We start from the raw sequence: 12,982 nt of genomic DNA, 5'->3' as shown, positions 1-12,982 counted from the left end.
TCATAAAGACTAGGAAGGGAAATCTTAGAAAAACGCCCAATATGAAATGATTTTCCCTGCAAATAAAGGTTCCTCTGTCTGATCCATTACACAAACTGTTGAGATGCATAAAGGTGCCCAAGGCCTTCAACCAAGAACATTATCTGGATTCTGCATTCTTCTATGTATTCTAGCCTAGGTCAGCCTTGTCTACATAGTTAGGCCAGCCAGAGCTGCATAGTGAGACTCTGTCTCAGAAAGACAAAGATAACAAAGACAAAGATGAAGACAAAAGGGAAGGAGGAGTGAGGAGAGGGAAGGAGGAGGAAGAGGATTAGATTGTTTTAAGACTTTTCAACATGATCGTCCTTGTAACTATAATACCTGCTTGACTTCGTATTACAGTTGGGGGAAAAAAATACCACAAAGTAGGTGGCTAAAACCACAAACTCATCCAGCAGTTCTAGAGGGCAGAAGTTCCGCACAGTTTCACTGTAGTCAAGTCAGCATGATCATGGGACCTCCCTGCTGGACACTGTAGCAACTTGTGTTTGGCCATAGGCTGGACACAGGTGCTTGGGAGAACCCTGACTCCCAGTTTCAGATGGCTGCATCACTAATCTGTCACAATAGTCATATCACCTTCTCCTCCTGTCAGGAAAACATCACCTCACTCTAATAACCCAAAATAACCTGCCATTTTTAGCCTGCAAACATTACAGTAAAGTTCTTTTTTTGCCATATAAGGTAACAGCCAAAGGCTCCACAGATTAAGGAATAGAATATCTCCCTACACCTGCTTCCAAGCATACCCAGACAATAAAGCAAGCCTGTCACTATGCCCGTTCTGATCTTACTTCTTCCTAAATTCTATCATAAACACAAGTTGTCCCACTCTCTACCTCTTCCCGCCTCAAAAACTTCCTACGACCACAAAGTTATTACCTACATATTTATTAAAGACATTACTTTATTACTGCTGGTAATATTTTTTAGAAGAGCAATAAATAAATAAAGACTCAAACTCCTAAAATGTATAATGGAATGCAGATTAAGAATCAGTACCTTGTGCTGGGCGTGGTGGCGCACGCCTGTAATCGCAGCACTTGGGAGGCAGAGGCAGGAGGATTTCTGAGTTCAAGGCCAGCCTGGTCTACAGAGTGAGTTCCAGGACAGCCAGGGCTACATAGAGAAACCCTGTCTCGGGGGAAAAAAAGAAAAAAAAAAAAAAAGGAATCAGTACCTTGTGACTGTAAACACCTTTCTATAACTCATTCCTCAATGGCAAACAAGTCTACTAATTAAACTTTGTTGGAAGCCATGGCCTGAGCATCTACTCTCAACCCAACTGACCAAACCAAAATAGTTTAATCACAGTAACTGAGGCTGGCTGGTTACAGAAAATCCAAACACCAGTAACTGATTAGGCTCATTAATCAACTAGTTCAGCTATAACCAAAAGACTGACTGCCCAGACGTTCCTATGCCTTCATGTCCTGGTTCCCGAATGCTGACAACAATCTGCTTGGAGCTCCTCTGGTTCTGGGAGTTGTCTAATCATTTTCCTTTTGTTTTACTCAATAATAAACTTTACGTAATAAACTTTATTAAACTAACTGGTCTAAGGACTGTTCTTTTTACCACCACCTTACCAAAATACTCCAATTAAATATATTGGTATATAAAGCATGCTCATTCATAAACAATCCCCCCAAGTGGTAAATATACCCCAGTCTCAATTGATAGACTTAAGGCTCAGGGATCGTTGCAGAAGAGGCAGGGCAAAAACATTAGAAGAGCCTCAGTAACAGGCTCAAAGCAAACAAAACAAAACAAAACAAATCTCACAACCAGAACTGAAGAAATTATAAAGATATAGCAGGGCAAGAGCAATCTACTTGATTGAAACCATTAAAGCCAAGATTCACCCTAAAGGGCATGAGGACTTTGAAAGACTGTTCCTAATTAAAGAACTCCCTACCTACTTGAATTAATGATTTACAGGTCTAGTGCTGGATACTGGCACCCACAATACAAATGGAGTCTTCACCCAAAAGCCATGTCTTGGTCAGTCTGGACCTAGGGACAGTAGCTGAGTAGCTGTGTGTGGCTAACAGCAATTAGAAGACAAGCACTTGAAAAGGCTTTTCCCAGCAAATAGGAAAACCTTTCCACTTAGTTCTGTTCTAGACAGGAAAGAGGCCAAGGTGCTGCCTACTGGACCCAGAGCAGGTTCCAGGCTCGATTATTTTACTGAGTTCTATCTCCCTCTTGAAGTCTCTTTGGAGGTCATCCTTCTCTCTCAGCACCCTCCAAGTGTGCTGCTCCTTCTTCCTGCCCCTCAGGGCTATCTCAGCACCTAAATACACAATGCTTCCTGTATCGGCCAAGGTGGTTGGTTTGGAAACAGCACAGGGCAGTTGCTTCAGCCCAACAAACAGTTACCAGCTTCTACGATTTGCTCTTACCTAGGAAGACAGGAAATAAACTGCAAATATTCTTACCCAATTCACAAATGACTCAAATACCACGGTTGTAGATTCAGTAGAAAATAAGCATTCGTTTGTCTATCTGATCATCATCACACAGGATCCTGTAGATCCTGTAGAGGTGGGGCTTTCCTAAGACATGGACGGTGCGACCAGTTTACAATCAGAGCTACTAGTGGCTTGCGGCTTTACAGACAGGAACAAAGAAAAAAGCAAACTACTAAATCATCCCTATCCTTGCCACATGGCAAAGCTACATTACTTGTCCTAAATGCTCAGAATAACGGCAATGACCCAATGAAATCAGGCTAACATTGCTTCATCTCAATCAAGAAAAAGCCAAGAATTGACTCAACAACAAAGCTCACTAAACTACAGGCCAACCACGCCATTCCAAATCAAGAGCGCCATTGTGGTTATCACAGTGAGAGGAGAGGCCGGAAGAGCTGCTCAGAGGGCAAACGAGGCTAAGCCATGGGCCTCTGGCTAAAACACAGGTGAGGTGGAAGAGTTCAACAGGAAAATGTAGTCCTAAATCAGCTGCACCCTCAAGCTTCCGGTGGAAACAGAATAGCACCTCCACAGAGAAGCACCCCAGTTCAGGCCTCCTGGAATCCCACTGGCTTAATGTGACGGCTTACTTAAGCCAACAAGGAAGAAAAAATAAGCAGCCACGAAGTCAAGCCAATGTGGATCCAAAGACGGCACACACCACAACTCTTAAGGAATAAACAGCCAAAGCACAAAGGACTATCAGGAATGCCCAGACAGGTATGAAAAGAAGCAAGTGGAACTTACCAAAATAAAAAGCAACCATTCAAGTCAGATATTCACAACAGTAGATAGAGGAGACACAGCTGATGCCAAGTGGATGGAACAGAAGACCGTGTAGAGAAATTACTATGGACACATCCTTCTCCAGCGTCTCGCTGATAAGGGCAGCTCTCACTCCTCAGCAAGTTAACTTCTCTTTGCAACAGATGAAGTCCATTGTGGAAAACCACAACTGACCAAAATCCAGAATGATTAGAGAGCCCGGTCCAGTTGATTCATCTACAAAACAACCCCTGCACCTCAGGCTCAGGGATCACTCCAGAAGAGGAGACAGAAAGACTGTGAGAGCAGGAGGAACAGGAAGTGTGGTGTGAGATTCTGCCTCCAGGAAATGTCAGAGAAGCTACACTCATGAAGACTCACCAACATGGCGGCCAGAACAGGACCTGAACAATAAGAGCACCAATAAAACACGCTATTATAATATGGAAGGGGAAACTCAGGAGGACTCAACCCTTGACAAAGAACTCCAGGCAATAAGGACTGCTGAGAGCAAACAGTCTTCCCCAGGAAATAGTACACCAACCTGTTATCCAATAACAAATGATCAGGCCTGAAAATAGGCATAACGGTTTTCATCTGTTGTAGAGTTTCCTTGTAAGGAGAACTACAGTTACCAGCAAGACTCTGGAGAAGGGTGTGTCCACACAGTCCGTTACAGGGGCTGAGCAGGTAGTAGTATTATATTTAAGATTATAAATTTACAGTTTAAAATACACATATGAAAAAATAAATAAATAAAATAAATAAATACACATATGTACGTAACAACTAAAGAGAAAGAAACCGTAAATTGTAAGAAAGAGGAGCTAGAGGGAGGAATGGAACTAGGGAAAATGATGTAATTATATTATAATCTCAAAACTTTAAAAAATTAAAATAATAAAATTGATATGTAAGTAAAAGTCTAACTGTGGAGATCATGAAGAATCCAAAACACTCCTAAATGAATTATGAAGTCATGATTCAAATGAAGCCCCACCCACGAACTCAACATCTTAGAACTTCAACATGTTGTCCTTTAGACTTCATTTCACCTTTGCATGACTTGTAACAAATGGTATGGTCATTATAGCATACCTGAGAAAGAAAAAACACAATCGCCAGCCTTCAGTAAAAGCAAATATTTATTCAAGAATACTATGTTGCAAACTACAGAGGAATCACACTTCTGTGGCAGTCCACACAAAATACACTGAGTACTAACCCAGAAAGTAGATTATAAGAAGAGATGGCATCATTCCATGGAGTCCTCTCAGAGTGGACAGAAGCTATTATGACCAAGTTAACTCTCTCTCCTGGTCAGTCTCAAACCTGAGCAGGTAGGAGTAATGAAGCGTAACCCTCGCCGCAAAATGTCGCAATTCCTCTTGTTATTTTGATGCTCACTTCTGTATAATCAATCCCCACTGTCCCTCAGTAAGGGTCTCAACATCACAGATCTCTACTCTCAGCTGTATTCAATTACAAGTAAATATTATACTTAGCAATTGATTCACAATCTATTATATCCATAATTTGGATATAATCATAGCTTAAAGTCCTGAAATTGTACTTGTCCAGAAAAGGCAAATGCTGTTACTATCAACAAAAAAATAATTTTCCCAAAAAAAATCTAAGGAAAATTGTCAGCATTAAGTCTCCGATTCTCTTGAATGCCAAAATCTACCAACCCACACAATCAGCCAAACCGAGTGGAATCATCTCATTACCTATTTTTCTTCCAGCTGACATTAACAAAAAGCTTACCAGGTGCTAATCATAGCTCTTAAGCTTTAAGAATGCAAAGCCAACCCGATTAACGACTTTCAGATACTTGAAGACTCCTTCCAAGCTAAACATGACATTCTTTAGCAATGACTACACAACCCGCCAAGTTTGAAAACGAGGTGCCTCAACTTGTAAAAATGTCCACCTTAAAAGGTTCTTACTGAACTAAAATATTTGACAGGGGAGGGAGGACTATCAGCTAGAAGTTCACTTTCTGTCTTACAGTTATACTAAAGGGGCGGGGTAAATTTTAACTTTCTTTAAAAATGCAGAATCCGCCTTGATGACGTCAGTACACGGTCATTTGAACTGTTTTTCAGATACGCCCTAAGAATTGCTGAGCTTCAGACACCAGGGTATTCGTCTCAGGAAGGAATCGAATCCCGCCCTGTCACTATGGATCTAATCCGATTAACAGCTCAGGCCTTCCGAAACAAACCTAGCTCCCAGCTCCCGGGGATGTCAGCCTGGGGCGCAAAGAGCTGAAGGCCCCGGGAATCGCCGCACCCCGTGGCTCTGGCCCACACTTACCAATTTGGGGCGCTTCTCCCCGGGCTCGTAGGGGCCGGCGGGCGGTGCGGACGGCAGGCCCTTCCTCCGCGGCGCCTTGCTGTCCCGGCCGAGAGCGCGCGCCCGGTGTCTCTCCATCTCCCCGGGTCTCGGTCGCGACCTGATCTGGGGCTATGCTATGCTCGGCAGGCTCACCTTCCGGGTCCCACGCCCGCTGCGCATTAACCGCTGCACACTGCAGGGCCAATACATCCGAAATCTCCCGCCACCACAAGCAGCCCAGTCAGCCAATCCCGCTCCGCGGAACCGGTGACGCAAGCGCCTCGCCTTTTCCGGGAATGCCAAAGCCTGGGCCTGATTGGCCCTTCTGCCTGTCTATCGCGCTCTGCCCTAAGCTGTGCGAGCAGCTTGCTAGACCGTACTTAGTAAGTAAGGGAGGGTTTGGAAGGAAGGTTTAGCTAAAGAGTCTCTAGCAGGGCTTTCCTAGGACTTTGAGAGTAGGTTCTTGAAAAATCTGAACCGCAGGGAACCTCTCTCGGTACTATTTGAGCAGCATTGAATATGAAAGTAACTGGTAAGCCCTCTGATTGGTCTCTGGAGGTCTCAGGGTCTAGGAGAAGTACTTCTAGGCTCTACTTGCCAGCGTCCATGCCTCTTAGAAGGGATGTTCACCATGTGATTACCGCTTATATAAAGATGCAGCTGTCTCCACAAAGGGATTAGGAGAGTTCATACTGGAACCAGAAATAAGTGACCGTATCCAGGTCATGAACATCGGTTGAAGCACAGAAGAAAGTCATCAAGGAACTTTTCAAACAAGCCTTCCCACCGGAAGAGATGACCATCTTTGGTTTGAGGTTGGTGGAAGTTGGTGGATGTTTAAGGAAGAGCAAGAGTCATCACATGATAGTCGTAAGGATGTTAGATCTGATGAAAGGCAATGAAGCGAGCCAAGATTACCTGTCCCTGGATTTGCAGCATTCCAACTCCCAACAATCATGGGAATTCTACGCAGTCAATTAAGCGCATAGAATTGTTAGTACAGGTGTGGCTTCCTCTGGAACGTCGGTTCACATTGTTGAGCACTTACAGCATGCCCAAAAACCTCAGTGCTTGCTCGGGGTGAACCAAAACGTAAAAGGAACACAGTCCAAACAATTCACAGCTTAGTGTGTTTCACAAATGTTGACCCGAATAGCCAATGTAAAGTAACAACAGCCATTCTGCAGGTTTTTAAGTGCAGGTGGCAATCCTAAATATAAAGTAGAGGAAAGCTCTAGTGTTAGCATCAGAACCTGGGCTCAAGGAAAGCAAGCACCTATCCCCAATATACCAATTAAAGACATTAGTAATGAGGAGAAAACTCTGGAGATCCATTCAGTGTGGCTACACAAGGAAGAGGAACAAATAAAGAGACCTGGGAATCCCCCAAGTCTATCTTCGGATCCCTGAGGTTTGGATTTAAATAGTGGGCAGACTCTGGGTGCTCTGCCAATCTGGCATCCTCATAGCCATGGCTCCTACATGGACCACAAGGTGATGACAAGCTGTCAGTCCTGAGTCACATCGCTTCCTAGGAGATAAGTTGCCGCTCTGTCTGGCACCAAGATTCACCCTTTTCCTTCTTCGGTGTTGAATACGGAGTGGCTGGGTGGTTACAATAGAAAGGATGGTGGCAGAAAACTGGCAGGGCATTCATATCAGAGGCAGCATAGCCAAGAGAGGTCAAGAGCACAGAATTAACGAAATGTATCTGGTGTATATTGAAGGTCCTTGAAATAAAAGCAGAATAGAAGAATTTGTTGTGTACACTGAAGGTCAAGTTACGATGCTAACGCAGTTTCTCACACATCACTGCCTCTTCCCCTTTAAACGTCATCTTTGCCTTTGAACTATTTCCTTAAAGATATTGATCTTCTGACTAGATGGAGGTGAATCAAGCCAAGACAAGTAAACATAAACTATTGATTTGGGTTCAAAAAACAATTCTAGGTATTCCGTGGAGGCTAGCACAGGGATTCAGAAAATGAACCTAAGGTTTCGAGTAAGTTTTCGTCTACAGCTTTTGGAGGTTTGGGTTTGGTTCTGGCCTTGCAGGTAGTATTTGCTCCTTTTCTTGTTATAATGTTAGTTTTTATTGTTGTCACACAGATGTTCATCTTCAGCGGACATATGCAAAAGGCAGATTCCAGAGCTCATCAAGGTCACCGGAAGAAGTCGCCAGCTCTGTCATGATGAACACGGAAGATGAAGCTGTTATTCCTGCCATTGTTAGCTGTGTGGTGTTGGAGGTGATGTGTAATTTTCTTTGCTTCTGCATCAGCAAATACTTCAAATCCCAGTGCTTCAGCATAAGTGAGAACACATACAGAAAGCACACAGGACTGTCTATCAGTGTGATGCAGCCAAAGACAATCAAGAAACACACCTATGGTTGGAACAGTTTAAATTTATCACAGAGCATAAGAACATCGCTATGAAGAACCATGGTACTCTTTGGAGATGATGCTACAAAGCACTTGAAAGATCTGCATTTTGCCTGGGCGATTTGAGGAAAATTTCACAGAATACAGTTAGGAGAAACAGCCTGGAGTGGGTGCTGCCTTGAAGCCACGGCAATTTAATAGCCCTGGATATCTTGGGTGATTTCTAGGAGCATGGCAGCGTGAACCTAAAACTAACAACATAGCAGAATCTCAGAGAGAGGACTAGGCAATGTCGAAAGACAAAATTCAAACAAATTTGGTTTTAAAAAGTAATCGAATTATATTTTCAAATGTAGAAAAATACACTTGATCCTATACATCACAATGACTGTAACACTGAACTGAGCAACAACTGTGGCTTCGTCAGCAGGAAAGGGCTAAAGAAAGCAAAACTGAAGACTGAAAAGCAGACTGGTCCACAGCCGTCAAGTACTGTCTAAGATGTAGAATATGTGGATTCCATGGGCTCAAGAACTATAAAGCCAGGGCGAGCATCTAGGGCAACAAGGTGACTAAGCTCAGAAAAGCAAACGCATGCAAATCTAGTGCCAAGAATCCCATACACAGATGCTGTCCTGAAGAAGCCCAAAATATACTTGAACACATATGTCTTCTTACTTTGTAATACAAAACAAGGAAACTATTTAACTATTATCCTGAAGTCAGGGGAAGAAGTAGATACATAGAAGTTGATTAGACAACGGAATGCTACTCCATATTTTAAAATGATTAGATGAATAATATTTACATGTCAAAATAAAAATCAAGTAGAGTCAAGTGTTGTGGCACATACCTGTATTTCTGTCACAGGCAGAGACAGAGGTTTAAGGCCAGCCTGGTCTACACAGCAAATTCTATACCACCCAGTAGTATATAGACTCTGGCTCAAAAAGCAGGGGAGGTAATGTAGGTACATCTCTTATTTTTATGAGAGAAATCATGCAGTATTTATTTAACCAATGTTTTACATAGGGGTAATGAATACAATCAAATTATATTTATGTACAAAAACATCAGGATGTGATCCATTACTTTGTACAGCTAATTGTGCTGCTGGAACTAAAGAATAAAATAAAATGTTGCAACCTGGGGGAAAAAAAAGTATATTTTGAGACAGAACCTCATTGTTTAATCCAGATAAGACAGAGAACCTCCAATAATATCCTTGAGTTAATTCTCTGTTGGCCATCTAGTGCTAGGCATGCTACCTACCCTTAAGAGTGGTTTGTTGTGCCAGAGAGATGCCTCAGCAGTTAAAGAGTACTGACTCCTTTTCCAGGGGATGCAGGTTCAATTCCTGTTGGCTTACAATTTTCAAATCCTTCTCTTAATAACAGTTCTTAAGTGCTTTAACCTTTCTTCCAGCCAATCACCCACCAGAGGTAGTAGAAAAGAAAGTTTATGAGGATATGTGGGAGGTGGACCTGTTTAGAAATTGTTTGGAACAAATCCAATCTGCGTTGTCAGGAAATCAGCAGTTCAGTTCCACAATGTTAGGATAGCAAACACAAGTCAGCAGCAGTAACAGGACCTAGCAGAAATAGCCTGGCCTGGGCCAAATCAGCATGAGTCATCAGGAGCGACCAAGACCACCAAGGATGCCAGGAGATGTTCTTGGCTGTGCCTCTCTCAGCAAAGACAGGAGACCAAGCTAGCTGTGCAAGCCACCCATCACTGTCCCTTGGGTCCTATTTATATCCCTACAAACATCACAGGGCTTGCCGCACCATGTGTCACCTTATCATGCACACCTTGTCAGCACATGAGTCTGCCTTAGCAAAACTCCATGAGAATCTGTTTCAGCTGATATCTCTCTGACAATTGGCCAGGTGCTCAGCTATGCAATGTAAGGCAAACCAATACATGCATGTTATTAGCAAAGCATCCTTCCTCATGTGCCCTTTCACATGCTTGCTTTAGCAAAACATCCTTTCACCTGTTCCAATTTCAGCAAGACATTCCTTCACAAGTCTGCTGTGGTGGCTATTCCTGGTTGTCAACTTGACTATATCTGGAATGAACTACAATCTAGAATTGGAAGGCTCACCTATGATCCTAATCTGGAGGCTCAGAGATATAAATTTCTGACCTGGATCTTGGCATGGAGATCTTGAAGCATAGTGGCTATGAAGACCAGAAGATTAAGGCAAGGAGATCTCCGAGTTCAAGATCATCTGGGATTAAAGGCGTGGAGGCACATGCCTTTAATATGGGCCACACCCTCTGCTGGAGACCTACAGCCTTTAATCTGGCCTACACCCTCTGCTGGAGATCTATATAAGGGCATTGGAAGAAGAAAGATTTACTCACTGTTCCTTGCCTGCTTACTTGGTGGGACTGAGCAACTGCTAGATCCTTGGACTTCCATCCACAGCTGCTGCTGCCCATTTTTGGGGAGTTGGACTATGTAAGTCATCGACAAATTCCCTAACTATATAGAAACTGCCCATATATTCTGTGACTCTAGAGAACCCAAACTAATACATCTGCCTTAATGAAGCGTGGTCCAACACAACTGACTTTCCAAGGAAACCATCAGTTTCTACTTCAAATTCCCACACCCACATGGCAACTCACTACTATTTGTTACTCCAAGATCTGACACCCTCACATAAACATACATGCAAGCAAAGCACCAATGCACATTAAAAAAAAAAAAAAAAAAAAGTTACTTTGTTTACCATAGTGGTGCTACCTGCCTTTAATCCTAGCACTTGGGAGGCAGAGGCAGATGAATTTCTGAGTTTGAGGTCAGTCTGGTCTACAGAGTGAATTCAAAAGTGAATTCCCAGCTACACCATGAAACCCTGTCCCAAAAAATTACCAAATAAACACAGAAACCAAAAAAAAAAAAAAAAAAAAAAAAAAAAAAAAAAAGTAGTAGTTTGTTTCTCCAGTGAGACTCCCTTGGGGGAAACCATAATTTCACTTGGTGGTCAGTTGGACAATGCTTCAGAGATAGGGGTGGGACCATGTATTCTCCTCTCCTTTCAGCTCTAGGGCCCGAACTGGTGAAGACCCATGCAGGCTCTGTGCACACTACCTTAGGACCTTGTTGGGGTCTCCTCCTCTCCCTGGGGCTCTTACAATCTTCTTTCCACCTCCACTACCACAGGAATTCATGATCTCTGAAGGGGGCGAATTCATGGAGACATTCCATATAGGATTGAGTGTTCGAAGGTTTCACACTCTGCATTGACTATGGGTCTCTATATTCCTTCCTATCTGCTGCAGGAAGAAGCTTCTCTGATAATGGCTGAGCAAGGCACTGATCTATGAACATAGCAGAATGTCATTGGGAGTCATTCTATTGCTACCTTTTTTATTGGTTGGTTTGTTTAAGAAAGCTCTGTTTGGTTTTAATCTAGATCCCTAGGCTATCTAGTCTCACATTCCTGGGTACCTAATCAGTGCTAGGTATGGCTTCCATCTTGTGGAGTTTGGCCACCCAATTGGTGTTGGGTATGGGTTCCATCTTGTGGACTGAGCCTTCAATCAAATCAGATATTGATTGCTAACTCTCATAAACGTTTTGCTACCATATCTTATACACAGGACAATATTGCATGTCAAAGGGTTTACTGCTAGACTGACTTTTATATTTTTCTTTTGGTAGCCTAGAATACCTTCCTGTATCAAAAATGCAAGCACTTAGGGGTGAAGGCTCTATGTGGACACCAGCTCCTTATCTCCAAGTTCAATGAGTTGTGTAGGTATTGCCTTCAGAAATGGAGTCTTGCCATTGGTTTACAGAGAACAAACTATAGTCTTGGAAACAGCCTTGATTTTTTTTTTTATGTTCCTATGGGATCTCTTTGGCCAACAGCTCAATTAGATGTGACACATTTCCAGTACTGGATGCTTCATTTGGTGAAAAGAGATGTCTAAGTGGGGCTCTGTCTTCCCCATTATTTGGTGTTGTCATTTAGATCACTTGTATATATATATATATATATATATATATATATATATATATATATATATATATATATATTGCAAGAAGCTTCTACCAAATTAGGTTTCCATGCTACCCATCAAAAGGACCTTAATTTTAGCTTCTCTCCTTGTATTCCCATCCTCATCCCCCTCTTCTCTCTCTAACTCCACAAGATTCTCCCAATATAATCTCCCCTCATCCATCCATCTATAACTGTTTATCCTATTTTCTTGTCCTAAGCAAATCTGTTACCCATAACCCTGTACTCTATACCTAATTTCTTTGGCTATATGGATTATAGCTTTGTTATCCTTAACAGCTAATATCTACATATAAGTGAATATATACTACATGTGTTTTTCTGGGTTTGGTAGATAGCCTCACTCAGGTTGTTTTTTGTTTTCCTAGTTCTATCTATTTATTTATGAGTTTCATGATTTTACTTTCTTAAAAAATTGGCTAAATACTACTCCACTGTGTAAATTTACTACATTTTCTTTATCATTTTTCTGTTGAGTCATCTAGGTTGACTCCAATTTCCAGCTATTATGAATAGAGCAGCAATGAACATGATGGAGCAAGTATCCTTGTGGTAAGATAAAGCATCCTTTGTAAGACACGGAAAAAACAAGGGCACCCCAGCGCCCCATGCCTTGGAAGGCGACACCCATATCACTCACGGGAAATGGCCTCGATGCAATAAGCAAGAGGATTTTTATTCCAGAGCTCGGGGGTCCACAGCCATACACCACGCAGGGGTAGAGGACTGTGAGACCCTGAATGCAGAATTGGGACAGCTTTTATAAGTTTACAACAAAGCCCTCGAATCACAAACCAATCATTCCTTAGCACCGAGAGCCCATGTAGTGTGAGCCAATCAATTTGTACCACTCCATAGTTTATAAGCCAATCAGTTTAAATTATCGGAGCCCACGCTCTGTGGACCAGTTAGTTTCCTATTTTCTTTGAGGTCTATA

At 42.5% G+C, this 12,982-nt stretch overlaps 1 protein-coding gene across 2 annotated transcripts in view; it reads right to left on the bottom strand.

Moving 5' to 3' along the window:
- Diaph3 (diaphanous related formin 3) overlaps window positions 1–5,844 on the bottom strand; it is a 495,795-nt gene extending 489,951 nt beyond the window's left edge. For both annotated transcript variants that reach the window (XM_052190840.1, XM_052190842.1), the window contains exon 1: window positions 5,604–5,844. In XM_052190840.1, the coding sequence (XP_052046800.1) occupies window positions 5,604–5,720 (117 nt within the window). In that variant the 5' untranslated portion in view covers window positions 5,721–5,844. The remainder of the gene's footprint in view (window positions 1–5,603) is intronic.
- Between the last annotated feature and the right edge of the window lie 7,138 nt (window positions 5,845–12,982).

The sequence above is a fragment of the Apodemus sylvaticus genome, chromosome 8 (assembly GCF_947179515.1).
Source record: "Apodemus sylvaticus chromosome 8, mApoSyl1.1, whole genome shotgun sequence".
Classification (NCBI taxonomy): Eukaryota; Metazoa; Chordata; class Mammalia; order Rodentia; family Muridae; genus Apodemus; species Apodemus sylvaticus.
The sequence above is the reverse complement of the archived record's forward strand: the minus strand, read 5'-3'. Positions and strand labels throughout refer to the sequence as shown.